The 18,383-nt window shown below is 26.7% G+C and overlaps 1 protein-coding gene and 1 long non-coding RNA gene across 4 annotated transcripts in view; one reads left to right on the top strand and one right to left on the bottom strand.

The window, feature by feature from the left end:
• The window catches only part of Treh (Trehalase), a 57,066-nt gene that overhangs the window by 17,279 nt on the left and 21,404 nt on the right, over positions 1-18,383 (top strand). For all 3 annotated transcript variants that reach the window (XM_075310570.1, XM_075310569.1, XM_075310568.1), the window contains exon 2: positions 11,087-11,107. In XM_075310570.1, coding sequence (XP_075166685.1) covers positions 11,087-11,107 — 21 coding nt within the window. The remainder of the gene's footprint in view (positions 1-11,086; positions 11,108-18,383) is intronic.
• Positions 10,607-11,111, bottom strand: LOC142238840 (uncharacterized). The gene is made up of 2 exons (XR_012722839.1): positions 11,061-11,111; positions 10,607-10,926 (listed from the first exon to the last, which is right to left on the bottom strand). It is a non-coding gene; the product is annotated as an uncharacterized LOC142238840 (long non-coding RNA).

Genomic DNA, 18,383 nt, shown 5'->3' with positions numbered 1-18,383 from the left:
CACGGTTCTATCAAAAATGGTAGATTTTTAACTGTTTGGTAGATTGGTAGAATGCTTGATGTTTTGGTAGATTTTGTAAAATATTCCTTTCTACAAATGTTCTATATAAAGGGTGATTCTTTTGAGGTTAGGATTTTCATGCATTAGTATTTGACAGATCACGTGGGATTTCAGACATGGTGTCAAAGAGAAAGATGCTCAGTATGCTTTGACATTTCATCATGAATAGACTTACTAACGAGCCACAACGTCGAATTTTCAGTGAATGGGCCCTAGAAAAGTTGGCAGAAAATCCGCTTTTTTATCGACAAATTTTGTTCAGCGATGAGGCTCATTTCTGGTTGAATGGCTACGTAAATAAGCAAAATTGCCGCATTTGGAGTGAAGAGCAACCAGAAGCCGTTCAAGAACTGCCCATGCATCCCGAAAAATGCACTGTTTGGTGTGGTTTGTACGCTGGTGGAATCATTGGACCGTATTTTTTCAAAGATGCTGTTGGACGCAACGTTACGGTGAATGGCGATCGCTATCGTTCGATGCTAACAAACTTTTTGTTGCCAAAAATGGAAGAACTAAACTTGGTTGACATGTGGTTTCAACAAGATGGCGCTACATGCCACACAGCTCGCGATTCTATGGCCATTTTGAGGGAAAACTTCGGAGAACAATTCATCTCAAGAAATGGACCGGTAAGTTGGCCACCAAGATCATGCGATTTGACGCCTTTAGACTATTTTTTGTGGGGCTACGTCAAGTCTAAAGTCTACAGAAATAAGCCAGCAACTATTCCAGCTTTGGAAGACAACATTTCCGAAGAAATTCGGGCTATTCCGGCCGAAATGCTCGAAAAAGTTGCCCAAAATTGGACTTTCCGAATGGACCACCTAAGACGCAGCCGCGGTCAACATTTAAATGAAATTATCTTCAAAAAGTAAATGTCATGGACCAATCTAACGTTTCAAATAAAGAACCGATGAGATTTTGCAAATTTTATGCGTTTTTTTTTTAAAAAAGTTATCAAGCTCTTAACAAATCACCCTTTATTATATTTCGACAAAATTTTCTATAGAAATAAAATTATCTAAAGAAATAAAATTTTGACAAAAATTTCTACCGAAATAAAATTTTGGCAAAATTTTCTATAGAAATAAAATTTTGACAAAATTTTCTATACAAAATAGAACTTTTACAAAACTTTCTAAACAATATAAAATTTTGACAAAAATTTCTATATAAAATAAAATTTTGACAACAATTTCTATAGAAAAAAAATGTTGGCAACATTTTATATAGAAATAAATGTTGGCAAAATTTTCTATAAAAATAATAGTTTGACAAAATTTTCTATACAAAATAAAATTTAAAAAAAAATTCTAAACAAAATAAAATTTCTATAGAAATAAAATTTTGAAAAAAAATTGTAAAAATTTCTATAGAAATAAATTTTGGCAAAATTTTCTATAGAAATAAAATCTTGACAAAATTTTCTAAACAAAAAAATTTTGACAAAATTTTATATAGAAATAAAACGTTGGCAAATTTATAATAAAAAAAATTTCTATAGAAATAAATTTTGGCAAAATTTTTGATAGAAACAAAATTTTGACAAAATTTTCTAAACAAAATAAAATTTTGACAAAGTTTTATATAGAAATAAAATGTTGGCAAATTTTCTAAACAAAAAAATGTTGACAAAATTTTCTCTAAAAAATAAAATTTTGGCAAAATTTTCTGTACAAAATAAAATTTTGACAAAATTTTCTATAGAAATAAAATTTTGCCAAAATTTACTATAGAAATAAAATTTTGACCAAATTTTCTGTAAAAAATAAAATTTTGGCAAAATTTTCTGTAAAAAATACAATTTTGGCAAAATTTTCTGTACAAAATAAAATTTTAACAACATTTTCTATAGAAATAAAATTTTGGCAAAATTTACTATAGAAATAAAATTTTGGCAAAATTTTCTATACAAAATAAAATTTTGGCAAAATTTTCTATACAAAATAAAATTTTGACAAAATTTTCTGTAAATAATAAAAATTTGGCAAAATTTTCTGTAAAAAATACAATTTTGGCAAAATTTTCTGTACAAAATAAAATTTTAACAACATTTTCTATAGAAATAAAATTTTGGCAAAATTTACTATAGAAATAAAATTTTGGCAAAATTTTCTATACAAAATAAAATTTTGGCAAAATTTTCTATACAAAATAAAATTTTGACAAAATTTTCTGTAAATAATAAAAATTTGGCAAAATTTTCTGTAAAAAATACAATTTTGGCAAAATTTTCTGTACAAAATAAAATTTTAACAACATTTTCTATAGAAATAAAATTTTGCCAAAATTTACTATAGAAATAAAATTTTGGCAAAATTTTCTATAGAAATAAAATTTTGCAAAATTTTCTATAGAAAATTGTTTGTTTGGTAGTTTTTTGGTAGAATTTTCTCCTAATTTTGGTACATTATTTTTGGTTCGAATGGCAACTGCTCTTGCAGCGCCATCTACAGCCTTGACATTTGATCTCTCTGTAAAAATCGTTACAAAAGGCCATCCATATAAAAGCCTAGTACTAAGATCATATTATCGCACCGTTTGCTCTTTGATTTGGTTTTTTTATGAAAATTACAACATTTTTAAATCTCAGTCTTGAGTTTAGATACAATGAGGATATCAGTCCTTTTGGGCAAGAGTTCACTAGTTAACATATAAAAAGTCCGAAATCCCGAAATTCCGAAATCTTGTGATGTCCAATTACGATTATCGGAACATGGATTTTGGTTTTTCGTTTTTCCTGGACATATCTGTCATATCCCTCTGTAGCCTTGATGTTTGCTCTCTCAATAAGAACACACTCAAAAAACGTTTACTTGGATCCAAAGATTTTGACCTTCCTTTAAGGATTTTGGTATTGATTCTGAGCCAAAGATGCGGCTTCGTTAAAATAAAGACATTTTTTACGGACGTCCTTGGCTTTAAATCTAGGATCGATAAAATTAAAATTGGATACAGATCTCATTCATCTCATTTTGATTCTCAGTTTGCGATATATTAATAAAGATATTCATGTACAAACAAATTCCAGTTTCAAAATCCAAATTATGCCAAGTACTTCAAAGTAAAAACTGTTTTCTTAATGCTAAGAAAAAACTTTAAACCAAAGATGCAAATCCTTAAAATAAGTCTTAGACTATTTTTGAACCGTTTTTATCTTAAATTTAAAAATTTAATATGTCAGTTGAGTTAAAGACGATTTCTTTGAATTAAAAATGTTTTTCTTCATTTTAAGGAACATTTGCTTTACTTCAAAGATCTACAACTTCAACAGAGGGACGCAAAATTTCAAGATTTGTGTCCTAAATTTATTTTAAATTTTTAATTAAAATGTCATTATTTTAAAGAATTTTGTCCTTTGCATTGCGTAAATTTCGAGTCCTAAAATTTAAGTTGTATAATCTTCCATATTAGGTCAATATATTTTTCAGTGCAGGGTTGTCTTATATATGCAAGGTCTTTGTCTTCAGATTCTTTCAAAATTTTCAGGGTTGCCAAAGTGATTGACTTAGTATAGTACCATTTAACCGGTGTATCACATTTTATTCAAATTATGTATATTTCTATGCATTCACACACATGCAAAACTTAAGTATGTAATTACTTTCAATTATACGTAAAAGGTTTAATTAATTAAACAAAAACGTCAACACTTTTAGCGTTCAGTTAGTCTTGTGTGAACTTGTTTTGTTGTTGTTCTTTTTTTACTAATGATTACAATCAATTGTTTTCTTAACTAAGAAGTTTATCTCCTTATTTGCAAAAAAATTGAAGCAAAACAAACAAGAATGAAAATTCGCTTGGAAAATGTTTTGTGTGAAATCTTAATGATTGTTGTGGTGGTGGTAGAGGGATATGCCATTTGTTTTTCTACCAACTTCTATGTTCTCTTAAGAATCTACAAACTGGCTATTGTTTAATAATAACGTTTATCAAATGGTAAATTAAAGACAAAAACAAAAATGCCAACGAAATACAATAAAAAAAACGTGCGCCAACCTTTTAAGATTCTGCTATATCAATATTAGTTAGGCGTCTGACTTCAAACCGTGAGGATCGACAATAGAAGTCCCACAAATATTCCGAAAAAGTGATACTAAAAGAATTAATAATTGATATTAGAACAATTAAAAAACAGAAATAAATAAAACAACAAAAAGTCATATAATAAAACAAACATAAATATTAAATACAATATCAAAATTAATAAGCCCCAGTAGATCTGTTAAAAAAAACAGACGTTTTTTTTTTAATTTTGCAATTAAATAATTTCTCATTTAACACTGCAATAAACAGAAGCTATTAATGCGACGACAATACAGAACCAAAAAAAAACTGAATATGATAATTTCGAATCTTAAGTGAACACCAAAAAGAAATTGCGATTATCTCCCGCAGCAATTTAATTTGAATAAAAAATTCGTGAAATCAAACCGTCTTCATAAAATCAACACTAAATTACAATAATAAATAATTCAAATTTTAAGAAATTTATTACAATGTGGGAAAAAGTGATTTGTGCTAATCATTTGAATTTGAGATTTAAAAAAGGATACCACAACATAAGTTTAAGCAGAATTAAAGTGAATGGCCTATCAATGAGCTGCGAATTACAAAGATTACATGTATATATTATTATCTTCTTGTATGGAAGTTTTTTGTGTGTGAACAGTTTATTCAGTTGAAGTGAATTAAAGTGATCTTTGTTAGTTAAAGAGCCCATGAAAAAGTGACCCAATTTTTTTTTCAATGCATTATTGTAAAATTGTCTCTTGAAAGGAAAACCTTAATAGGCTTAAGATATCAAAAACAAATATATCTGACACTACACAGTGTAGATGTGTATTTTCCCCCTTGAAACTATTGTGAGAGTAACATAAAAATATGGCAACACTCAAATGTTAAGTCACTCCAAGTACACCACAATGTTGATCTTCTTTATGACAATAGGAAATAGAGACCGAGAGAGAGCGGGAGAGTAAGAAGAAAATTATGTCATATTTTATAACAGAAGAATGTGATAATAACTGTCCCAATACACTTCGCCCAGCAATTTCCTTAACTGTTTAACCCCTGAAAAAATAGTTTTCTCGAGACTTATCAAACAAATCTCTATGACGGGGATGGTCTTTGGAACCAAAAAGAAGCCACACTGGTTCAAATTAGGAAAACATAGATGATGGGGAACCACTTTTGCAAGTTTTTAGATTTGTACACTCAAAAAAAGTTTACTTGGATCCAAAGATTTTGACCTTCCCTTAAGAATTTTGGTATTGATTCCGAGCCAGAGATGAAGCTTCTTTAATATAAAAATATTTTTAATGACTTATCGGACTTTAAGTCTAAGATCAATAAAATTAAAATAAGGATACCAGATCTTAAATATCATGTAAATATTTTTTTCCAGTATAGATTACGTTTAAATATGGCAATATAGGAATATATGTATGTGTGCCTAATGTCAGAATCTTAGACCTTTGTGTAGTATATAAATTTAAATTGTTGTCCTATTTATATGTCCAAGTCTATCTTTCATGGAAGATTCAAGTGTCACAATCACGGTTGCCACACGAGCCCAAAATAATCTAACAAAATTTGGAGAATATTTTACCAAAAAACTATTAATCAAAAAAATTTTATTTCTATAGAAAATGTTGTCAAAACTACTAAACAAAAAATTCTTATTTTGCAAAATTTTATTTCTATAGAATAGAACTTTGTCAAAATTGTATTTCAATAGAAAATTTTGTCAAAATTGTATTTCTATAGAAAATTTTGTCAAAATTGTATTTCTATGGAAAAATTTTGTCAAAATTTTACTTCAATAGAAAATTTTGTCAAAATTTTATTTCTATAGAAAATTTTGTCAAAATTTTATTTCTATAGAAAATTTTGTCAACATTTTATTTCTATAGAAAATTTTGTCAAAATTGTATTTCAATAGAAAATTTTGTCAAAATTGTATTTCAATAGAAAATTTTGTCAAAATTTTATTTCTATAGAAAATTTTGTCCAAATTGTATTTCTATGGAAAAATTTTGTCAAAATTTTATTTCTATAAAAAAAACTTTGTTAAAAATTTATTTTTATCTTAACTGGATAGGAATAACTCGCAAAATCTACCAAAACATCAAGAATTCTATCAATCTACCAAACAGTAAAATAATACCATTTGTAGTAGAATTCTACCAAATGTGGTCAGTGGTCACAATACCTTTTTCCCTAGAAACGCTTATCATATGAACAACCTTTACTGGCTCTTTACATATTTTGTAAGTATGTATAACAATATAACTTTTATTAAGTCATATTTTAAATGGTGTTTATTTGATAACCATAAACGGGATACAGGTTATTAAAAAGATAAGAATTAATGGCCAATTGCTGAGAGAGATTCTAATAATTGCAAGATAAATTGCATTTGCCAATGTAAAAGCACTTTTTTCGATTTGACCTTGAGTTATACAATAAAGCTAAAAGATAATATACGCATTACTATTTATTTCTCATAGGATTTTTTATATAGGTTGATAAGAAGTACTTTCTTTACGGAGCCACAAAATCAATCAATGGAGCGCCAGAATAACCCTTTTATTAGAACTCTCATTAAATCGTTCCCTTTCTCTCTTATTAACACGCTTCATAAAGCATTCAATTTAATTCTCACTCTTTAGAAAGCATGGTTGATAAAAGCGAAATAAGATCGAAACTGATTGTAACAACACACATACACTCGCCCTATCTCTCTCTCTCTCAAGAAACCAACGGTTTATTTGTTTACAACTAAATACACATTTATACACTCCCACACAATGTAAATACCGTAAACGTGACTTAAAGTCATTAGGAAAAAAAGAAGCGCATCACTCGTATTGTGTGAATAAGTGGCGTATAAGGCTACACATGGACTATGCAAATGCTACAACTGGCAATTATTGGCGTTGTTGTTATTGTGTTTGTCGGGCATTGATTCGAATAGAATTTATAGTGTCGACAATACGGACATCAGTTATAATAAACCATAAATATGTATTAGGGTGTAACTAAAGGACTAAAGTAGTTTGCATGTTAAATCGAATGATTATAATACAACAACTTCGATGTCCATACAAAAATTATTATATTTTTATAAACAAGGTATTTTTATTAAATGTCCGTTATACGAAGAGATGACAAACATTGTTGTCATACATAACAATTGTAATTTTTCATATGACCAAGATTATTGAAAATATTCATTGGGTTCATCTTATGGTAGACATGTTTACATCCTTAAAGCGACACTGAACAAAAACAACAATAACAATACTGAGCAATAACCACAAGTAAACAATTTTTATTAACTAAAAATAGACATATCTCCTTTTACACATGTGCTATTCACTTATTGTATTCTTATTATTATTTATTATGAGATGCATTTATGGATGTACAAGAAAAATTAAAAAAAAAATACTATTAAATTCATTCATGGTGTGTAGGCCACAACAGACAAATATTGCGCAGAAATCGCAAAAAAAGTTCACCCCAATAAAGTCAAAATTTTTTAGCAGTGATTGTAAGACCAAAGAAAGCAATACAAACGTGACGTATACGTAATACAAAGTAATGTTTTACGCCACCATGGCCCTCTCAAATGTAATTTAAACAAAATTTACTATGTAATTTCTATAAGAAATTCCCTGAAAATATAAATTCTATAGGAAATTTTCTGTCGGAAAAGTTCTATAGGAACTTTTCCGACAGTTTCATTTCTATAGGAAATTTTCGGAATATTTCATTTCTATAAGAAATTTCCGGAAATTTTTATTTCTGTATAATATTTTCTGAAAATTTCATTTCTATAGGAAATTTTCTGAATATATCATTTCTATAGGAAATTTTCTGAAAATTTCCTTTCTATAGGAAATTTCCGCTCATTTTTATTTCTGTAGGAAATTTTCTGAAAATTTTATTTCTATAGGAAATTTTCTGAAAATTTCATTTCTATAGGAAATTTTCGGCAATTTTAATTTTTTAGGAAATTTTCTGAAAAATTCATTTCTATAGGAAATTTTCGGAAATTTTAATTTTTTAGGAAATTTTCTGAAAATTTCATTTCTATAGGAAATTTTCTGAATATATCATTTCTATAGGAAATTTTCAAAAAATTTAATTCTTCAGAAAATGTTCGGAAAATTTCATTTCCTAAGGAAATATTCTGATAATTTCCATTCCATAGGAAATTTCCGCTCATTTTTATTTCCGTATGACATTTTCTGAAAATTTCATTTATATAGGAAATTTCCGGAAATTTTTATTTCTGTAGAACATTTTCTGAAAATTTCATTTCGGTACGGAACTTTCTGAAATTTTTATTTCTGTAGGAAATTTTCTGAAAATTTTATGCCTATAGGAAATTTTCTGAAAATGTAATTTCTATACGAAATTTTCGGAAATTTAATTTTTTTAGGAAATTTTCTGAAAATTTCATTTCTATAGGAAATTTTCTGAATACATAATTTCTATAGGAAATTTTCAAAAAAATTAATTCTTCAGAAAATGTTCGGAAAATTTCATTTCCTTAGGAAATATTCTGAAAATTTCCTTTCCATAGGAAATTTCCGCTCATTTTTATTTCTGTATGACATTTTCTGAAAATTTCATTTATATAGGAAATTTCCGGAAAATTTTATTTCTGTAGAACATTTTCTGAAAATTTCATTTCGGTACGGAACTTTCTGAAAATTTTATTTCTGTAGGAAATTTTCAGAAAATTTTATTTCTATAGGAAATTTTCTGAAAATTTCATTTCTATAGGAAATTTTCAAAAAATTTAATTCTTCAGAAAATGTTCGGAAAATTTCATTTCCAAAGGAAATTTTCTGATAATTTCCGCTCATTTTTATTTCTGTATGACATTTTCTGAAAATTTAATTTCTATAGGAAATTTCCGGAAGATTTTATTTCTGTAGAACATTTTCTGAAAATTTCATTTCGGTACGAAACTTTCTGAAAATTTCATTTCGGTAGGAAATTTTCTGAAAATTTTGTTTCTATAGGAAATTTTCTGAAAATGCAATTTCTATAGGAAATTTTCAGAAATTTTAATTTTTTTTGGAAATTTTCTGAAAATTTCATTTCTATAGGAAATTTTCATTTCTATAGGAAATTCTCAAAAAATTTAGTTCTTCAAAAAAAGTACGGAAAATTTCATTTCCAAGGGAAATTTTCTGATAATTTCCTTTCTATAGGGAATTTCCGCTCATTTTTATTTCTGTATGAAATTTTCTGAAAATTTAATTTCTATAGGAAATTTTCTGAAAATTTCATTTCGGTACGGAACTTTTAATTTTTTAGGAAATTTTCTGAAAATTTCATTTCTATAGGAAATTTTCTGAATATATCATTTCTATAGGAAATATCCGGAAATTTTCATTTCTATAGGAAATTTTCAAAAAATTTAATTCTTCAGAAAATGTTCGGAAAATTTCATCTGATAATTTCCTTTCTATAGGAAATTTCCGCTAATTTTTATGTTTGTATGAAATTTTCTAAAAATTTCATTTCTATAGGAAATTTCCGGAAAATTTTATTTCTGTAGAACATTTTCTGAAAATTTTATTTCTATAGGAAATTTTCTGAAAATTTTATTTCTATAGGAATTTTTCTGAAAATTTCATTTTTTAGGAAATTTTCTGAAAAGTTCATTTCTATAGGAAATTTCCGAAAAATTTCATTTCTATAGGAAATTTCCCAAAAATTTCATTTCTATAGAAAATTTTTGGAAAATTTCTATAGAAAATTTCTGAAAATATAATTTCTTTAGAAAATTTTCTGGAGAATTTCATTTCTATAGGATTTTTTTTAAAAAATGTCGCTTTAATGGGATTTTTTTGGAAAAATGCATTCCTATAAAAAAAATCAGAAAATTTTATTATATTGGAAAAATTTTTTCTATAACACTTATTTATTTTTTTTATTATCTTTTTGGATATATTTTTTAGAACATGTATGTATAAATAATTGTTTGTAAATATAGTGGCTAATGTAACTGAATATAGATACATTGCATTCGCAATTGTTTGTTGGGTCGGAGATGTACACTTGTTTTCTTTTTCTCTTGCTCTATCTCTCCTGTATCTCTCCGTCCATATAGTCTCATTTCTAACTAAATCACCCTGTTATTTAACTCATCATATAATCCATTTTTCCGGTTGAATACACTTTTTCACATATTTTAGGTGTTCGAAAAAAAGAGGGAAGTGTTATAACAATTACAGATACCAATCATAGATAAAATAGTTGGACGGTAGACAATCTCAGAAATAATTTCTCAGGCAAAAATTACATTATACGTCATATAAACGGTTTGAAATTGTAATTCATTTTATTATTCTTCATTTGAAAGTCCAAATAGATGACATTTGTTGGCAAGAGTGGTGACATTTGTTTTTAAATTTTTATACAAACATTTTTAGAATAAATGATAAATAAATTTAGTTTAATATGTAAAGCATCTAACATCGTATCTGATATATAAACTGAATGAATATTAATATAAATGTCTTATTTCCGTAGTACAATGATCTTTCTGCCTCCATACATTAACAGACGTATTGTTCTCATTTATTGAATAGTGATTATAAAAAAGGAAATTGTGGAATTCCTAAAATTTCATATTACACATGCCATACGATAACATTTTATTCATATTGGGCTATAAGTAAAAAATTATCACGTTTGATTTGTATACCTTCCACCATGGGAATGGTTATAATGGATTTGTCGTTCCGTTTGTAAACTTTTCAAATATAGAAGGTAGCCTTTCATATAGTCGGCACCATCCACTACTAAATTCACTTGTTGAATTAATCATCACCGAATCTAGGGACATACGAAAAAATCATTATTTTCGTTTTAAACGAATTAATCTCGGTAATAAGAATACAATGAATTGTTAGGAACTATTTTTTTTTAAATTGATTTAATTTTATTTTATATGAATTTTATTAACATACCAACTTTTCAATCTTTTTTTTTATAGCTTAAAGGAATACCCCCAACTGTAAGTAAATAAGAAAAGTAGTACATTCCATTTATGTTAATGTTTAAGGTTAGTTTATTTTTGTTTATTCACAAAGGATATTGTTATCACCATTGGCCCACTAATGTGCAGTTTATTTACTTTAATTATTTACCGATGTTATTGAAAATATCAGCATTGAGACTTTTTTGTTTTTTTTTTTTTATTTGTATTCTTCTTTTCAACAATTAATTACCTTGTTTTAAGGCTTAATTTGAATTAAATTATTGTCAACCCACTTAAAGAACCTCAATTGATAATCTTAACTGTTTCTTATAAACAAGTGAAGTTTAAATAATGTATGGTAGTATTTTATTTTCCCCAGATAGAATAACTAGAAATGTTAAAACTCAATGTTAATTGGAAATCCCCTCAAGTACTTTAAACAAAAACAAGATAATAAGTTAAAAGGGAAGAAAATATGGAGAGCTTATAATTCTATATTTCAGTAGTATACTCGATAGATACTAAATCACTAAAACTATATCAAAAGAATTTAGAAGTTTCCATAGAATTTTCAAAGATAAACAGCAAAAACCGAATTATTATTTATGAAAGAGAATTCAATAATCTTAACTATTTTTCATACTAATTTTTTTCTGATCCAATCACGATCCAATTTAGTTTTTAATTTAAAATGCTTCAATTACAGGAGTAATTAGAAATAAAAAATGCATTTGATTAAAAAAATTACGATTTAGCACTTTGTAATTGTAAAATATATTACAGCATGCAAAAAATGTATTTTAATAAAAAAAAATAAAAACAAATAGTTTAATTAATTCAGTATTTAATTGAACACATTTGAAATTAATATAAATAAAGAAAAAAGTTTTGACTTTTGAAGAACAGTATTAGGTTAGGTTAGGTTAGGTGGCAGCCCGATGTATCAGGCTCACTTAGACTATTCAGTCCATTGTGATACCACATTGGTGAACTTCTCTCTTATCACTGAGTGCTGCCCGATTCCGTGTTAAGCTCAATGACAAGGGACCTCCTTTTTATGCCGAGTCCGAACGGCGTTCCACATTGCAGTGAAACCACTTAGAGAAGCTTTGAAACCCTCAGAAATGTCACCAGCATTACTGAGGTGGGATAATCCACCGCTGAAAAACTTTTTTTGGTGTTCGGTCGAAGCCGGAATCGAATCCACGACCTTGTGTATCCAAAGCGGGCATGCTAACCATTGCACCACGGTGGCTCCCAAATAACAAAAGAACAGTATTAAATTGTACTGAGTTTAATTTAAATAAATTTTTATTTTTTCAATACACAGAAAAAGTTTTATTTTTTTCGATCCCATCACGATCCAATTTAGTTTTTAATTTAAAATTCTTCAATTACAGGATTAATTAGAAATAAAAAATATATTTGATTAAAACTAAATACGATTTAGCACTTTCTAATTGGACTAACGAAATTAAATTATACTATGTAAAATATATTATAGCATGCAAAAAAATTATTTATTTTAATAAAAAAATAAAAACAAATAATTTTAATTTATTCAGTATTTAATTGAACACAATTATTTTAAATTAATATTAATAAAGAAAAAAGTTTAGACGTTTTAAGAACACTATTAAATTGAACTGAGTTTAATTTAAATGAAATATAACTATATAAAATAAATTTAATAAATAATATTAAATTATAAAAATATTAAATTATAAATATAATACTAAATTTAGTCTAATTAATTTGAATAAAATGAATAATAATTTTAAAATTATTGCTTTAAAATTGCTAATTAATTGAACTACATTAAATAACATTACTATAAATTAAATAAAAAAGAATAATATTATTTATATTAATATAAATTATAAACTTAAAAATAAAAATAGATTATTAAGTTGAATTAAAGCAAATTATTTTAAAATCTACCAAATTAAATTAAAATAAACAAATCTAAATGAAATTGATTAGTTAGCCTATGGCCATGGCATAGCATTATGCACCTGACAATGTGTCCAACCGTGTACCGGACTCCATCACTTGCGACGATACGTGCTAAAAACCCATCCCTCTTCACATGGGGTATGATTACCAACTCGAAGGTGGACCTCACATAGTCCGTGTCCGTCTCCTTTAGCCACATCCCCCAACAGTTCTGATAGTTAGCCTAGTCAAGTCTGGGTTTGATGAGCCGTTCGAATAGTTCCAGCTCGACACAACATGCACAATGAACTGTACGACGATGGCGACGCTAGGTCGCCCTTGCCCTTGTTGATCAGAATAATCTTTCTTCCTTCCACACATTAGAGAAGATACCTTCTATTTCCTATAGAAATAAAATGTTGACAACATTTTCTATGGAAACACAAAATTTGCCAAAATTTTCTATAGAAATAAAATGTTGACAAATTTTTCTATAGAAATAAAATTTTTACGAAATTTTCTATAGAAATAAAATTTCAAAAAAAATTTCGATTGAAATAAAATTTTGACAAAATTTTCTATAGAAATAAAATTTTGACAAAATTTTCTATAGAAATAAAATTTAGACAAAATTTTCTATAGAACTAAAATTTTGACAAAATTTTCTATAGAAATAAAATATTGACAAAATTTTCTATAGAAATAAAATTTTGAGAAAATATTCTATAGAAATAAAATGTTGACAAAAATTTTCTATAGAAATAAAATTTTGAAAAAAATCTCTATAGAAATAAAATGTTGACAAAATTTAAAATTTAGACAAAATTTTCTATAGAAATACAATTTTGACAAAATTTTCTATAGAAATAAAATGTTGACAAAATTTTCTATAGAAATAAAATTTTGACTAAATTTTCTATAGAAATAAAATTTTGACTAAATTTTCTATAGAAATAAAATTTTGACACAATTTTCTTTAGAAATATATATTTGACAAAATTTTCTATAGAAATAAAATTTTGACAAAATTTAAAATTTAGACAAAATTTTCTATAGAAATACAATTTTGACAAAATTTTCTATAGAAATAAAATTTTGACAAAATTTTCTATAGAAATAAAATTTTGACAAAATTTTCTATAGAAATAAAATTTTGACAAAATTTTCTATAGAAATAAAATTTTGACAAAATTTTCTATAGAAATAAAATTTTGACAAAATTTTCTATAGAAATAAAATTTTGACACAATTTTCTATAGAAATAAAAATTTTACAAAATTTTCTATAGAAATAAAATTTTGACAAAGTTTTCTATAGAAATAAAATTTTGACAAAATTTTCTATAGAAATAAAATTTTGAGAAAATTTTCTATAGAAATAAAATTTTGACAAAATTTTCTATAGAAATAAAATTTTGACAAAATTTTCTATAGAAATAAAATTTTGACAAAATTTTCTATAGAAATAAAATTTTGACCAAATTTTCGATAGAAGTAAACTTTTGACCAAATTTTCGATAGAAGTAAAATTTTAACCAAATTTCCTACAGAAGTACAATTTTGACGAAATAAAAAGTTCACCAAAAATTTGATTGAAAACTTCAAAATAAATTTGGTAGATTTTTGGTAAAATTTTCCCCAAATTTTGATGGATTCTTTTTGGAACGAGTGGCTACTGTGGTTTCAGATCGCTTGTTTGCTATTTATCTCTTTAATGACGGGTATGCCGTCAGGACCAAGGGCCTTTCTCTTGATGTTTTTAGCAACATTTTACAGTCCATCTGTTCTCATGTCTTGTGAATAGAAATATTATTAAAAAATTTAATTAAATTAAATCAAAACAAAACTAAAACTAATTGATTTGAAATTAATGAGCATCACAATAAGAGTGCTATACTGTGTCTGACAATCATCAGTCTAATATTTAAGGAATAGCGCCGTTAATAATATTCACATATTAACGTTTCAAGGCGTGAAATATGGGTGGAATAAATTAGAAACAAATTCTATAGGGGGATGTAAAATTATTAAATTTGCTTGGTTTTTTTATGTGAATCTTAAGCTACTTTGATTGCATTCCAACAATAACTTTTGCGTACACATTTGTATATCAACTCACGTGAATCCTTAGTTTGTAACATGCAAATTCTCATCAAAATCATTTCAAAACATCTTCTCATACTCGTCTAACAATAACTGTCAACAGTGAAAAGGGAATTTCCCTTGATAAATTCAAATTTTAAAGATAAAATATTTTGCAATTAGTGGCAGTTAATGTTTTGAGTTAATTTTATGAAACGTGATCATTTTCGAAACGGGATTATTTCTCTTAAAATAGTAATTTTTTCTAATATTTATTTTTATTGAAAGATTTTCACAAATCACACAATTTATGGCATATGACAACATTGTACCAAATTGAAACGAATTAGACTAGAGATCAGGCAAATACAATTTAACTTTTATAAACTGAAAGTCGATAACCGGGTAATTAAGTTGACACACTATTTAAATACATAAGAATATAAATTATTTACAAAACACATTTTGCATTTATATTGTGAGTAAATCATTTCGCAAACAACGCATAAGTGTAATGGATTTATATTCGGTTGATTTTATGTGGTAATACTCGGGTTCACATAATTGTGCCATTACTGAAGAACTACGTAGTAATGTCCTACGTCTACACGGATGAAAAAGACTGTTTTTCATATGTTTCGTTATAAATATTATATGTTTGGAACACAAATTTTTAAACACAATATTTTTGAGTGCAAGCATATAATGTTCATAAACTAGCATAACATGTTTGGGACATATATGTTAATATGTTAGAACATATTATGTTTGGGACATAAAATGTTTGTAAATATAATATGCTTGGATGCAAACATATATTAATTTAGAAATAGCCTATAAACATATATGTGTTTAGTAGCTTGGAGCGCTATTTAACAGGGAGCGATATTGAATTAAGTTGGTGGTTGTTGCTTGTTATTACAAAATTAACATTTTATTTTTCCTTGGGCAATTGATCTGTTACTTCTTTGATCCTTACAAACTGTGTGGTCCGCTGTTCGAATCCCCGTCCGGCAAAAGGTAAAATTAAAATAAAAAAATCATAAAATTGAATAATTTCTTCTACAATGTTTGTATCACAGAAAAAAGTGCTAAGAACTAAAAAATCTCGTGGAAGTGAGAAAGATGTGGGGGAATATACAATTAGGCAGAATCATCCGATCCGGCTGAAATTTGGTACATGGTGTTAGTATATGATCTCTAACAACCATGCAAAAATTGGTCCACATCGGTCCATAATTATATATAGCCCCCATATAAACCGATCCCCCGATTTGGCTTGCGGAGCCTCTAAGAGAAGCAAATTTCATCCGATCCGGCTGAAATTTGGTACATGGTATTGGTATATGTTCTCTAATGACCATGCAAAAATTGGTCCACATCGGTCCATAATTATATATAGCCCCCATATAAACCGATCCCCCGATTTGGCTTGCCGAGCCTCTAAGAAACGAAAATTTCATCCGATACGGCTGAAATTTGGTACATGGTGTTGGTATATGTTCTCTAATGACCATGCAAAAATTGGTCCATATCGGTCCATAATTATTTGTCCTCCGAAGGAGCAAAATTCATCCGATCCGGTTGAAATTTTGAATATGGTGTTAGAATGTGATATCTAACAAACACGCAAGAGTTGGTCCATATCGGTCCATAATTATATATAGCCCACATATAAACCGTTCCCCAGATTTGATCTCTCTTGGAAGAGCAAAATTCATCCGTTCCGGTTGAAATTTTCAACGTGGTGGTAGTATAAGGCCGCTAATATCCATGCCAAAATTGGTCCATATCGGTCTATAGTTATATATAGCGAATCCCCAATCACACAAAAATTGGTCCATATCGGTTCATATTCATGGTTGCCACTCGAGCCAAAAATAATCTACCAAAATTTTATTTTTATGGAAAACATTGTCAAATTGTTATTTCTATAGAAATTTTTGTCAAAATTTTATTTCTATAGAAAATTTTGTCGAAATTTTATTTCTTAGACAATTTTGTAAAAATTTTATTTCTATAGAAAATTTTGTCAAAATTTTATTTCTATAAAAATGTTGTCAAAATTTTATTTCTATAGAAAAATTTTTCCAAATTTTATTTCTATAGAAAATTTTTTCCAAATTTTACTTCTATAGAAAATGTTGTCAAAATTTCTATAGAAACTTTAGACTTAATTATATACGTATTTAGTCGGCCTTTTTTAGTTTAATATATACTACGTATGGACTACCTTGTAATTTAGAAGACGGTGTTAGGAAGTTTTAAGATACCTTGCCATCGGCAAGTGTTACCGCAACCCAAGTAATTCGATTGTGGATGACAGTCTTCAGTAGAAGTTTCTACGCAATCCATGGTGGAGAGTACATAAGCTTCGGGCTGGCCGAACTTACGGCCGTATATACTTGTTTAAATTGAAATGTCTTCAATCACGAAAATGATAGTATCAATCACAGTTTTAATTGGACATTAAAAACTACTTGAGTAAACAATTAATTGATGTCATTAGCAAATTTCACTAATTTTTTTAAATGATTCAATCTAAAATTTAATTTATATTGATTGCAAGAATCAATTATTTTTTTTTTTTTCATTAAAAACGTAAATATTCAATTACACAGAAAAAAATTAAAGTCTTAATTGAGTCTTTAAAAATATTCAATTAAAAACTTAATTGATTCAATAAATGTTTTAATTGAAATAAAAATCAATCACAAAAATTAATTGGATCAATTAATTTTTTAATTGGATCAATTAATTTTTTAATTGACTTTCAATTAATTTTTTAATTGATACTATCAATTCTGTGATTGTAGTACATTTCAATTACAAAATTAATTGGATCAATTAATTTCGTGATTGGATCAGAAAAACATTTTTTGTGTGTACTTTGTTAACTGACTTAGTGTTTTTAATTTGATTAGAAAATTGATTGTTTGAAACAAAAAAAAAATAAAAATTAAAAAAAAAAAAAAACTTTTTTAAAAATCACTTTTTTTAAATCACTTTTTTAAGTGACTTAGTCTTCCGAGTTTGAATAACAAGTTAATTGTATTAATTAATTTTTTTATTAAAAATTTTCAATCATTTACTTAATTAACTTAATGTTTCTATCTTGATTAAAAAGTTAATTGTATCAATTAATTCATTAATTAATAAAAAAAAAATTCAACTTCAATCGACTTTTTAAATGGAAATATTTTGTTGATATCTTTTTCTGTGTATGGAAATGGTTTTCATATAAATAAAATCAAAATAAATTTAATCCAATTAATTTGAATTAAATAAAATTATGT

Source organism: Haematobia irritans, chromosome 5, assembly GCF_050003625.1.
Source record: "Haematobia irritans isolate KBUSLIRL chromosome 5, ASM5000362v1, whole genome shotgun sequence".
Taxonomy (NCBI): domain Eukaryota; kingdom Metazoa; phylum Arthropoda; class Insecta; order Diptera; family Muscidae; genus Haematobia; species Haematobia irritans.
This window is presented reverse-complemented; position numbering and strand designations above follow the sequence as displayed.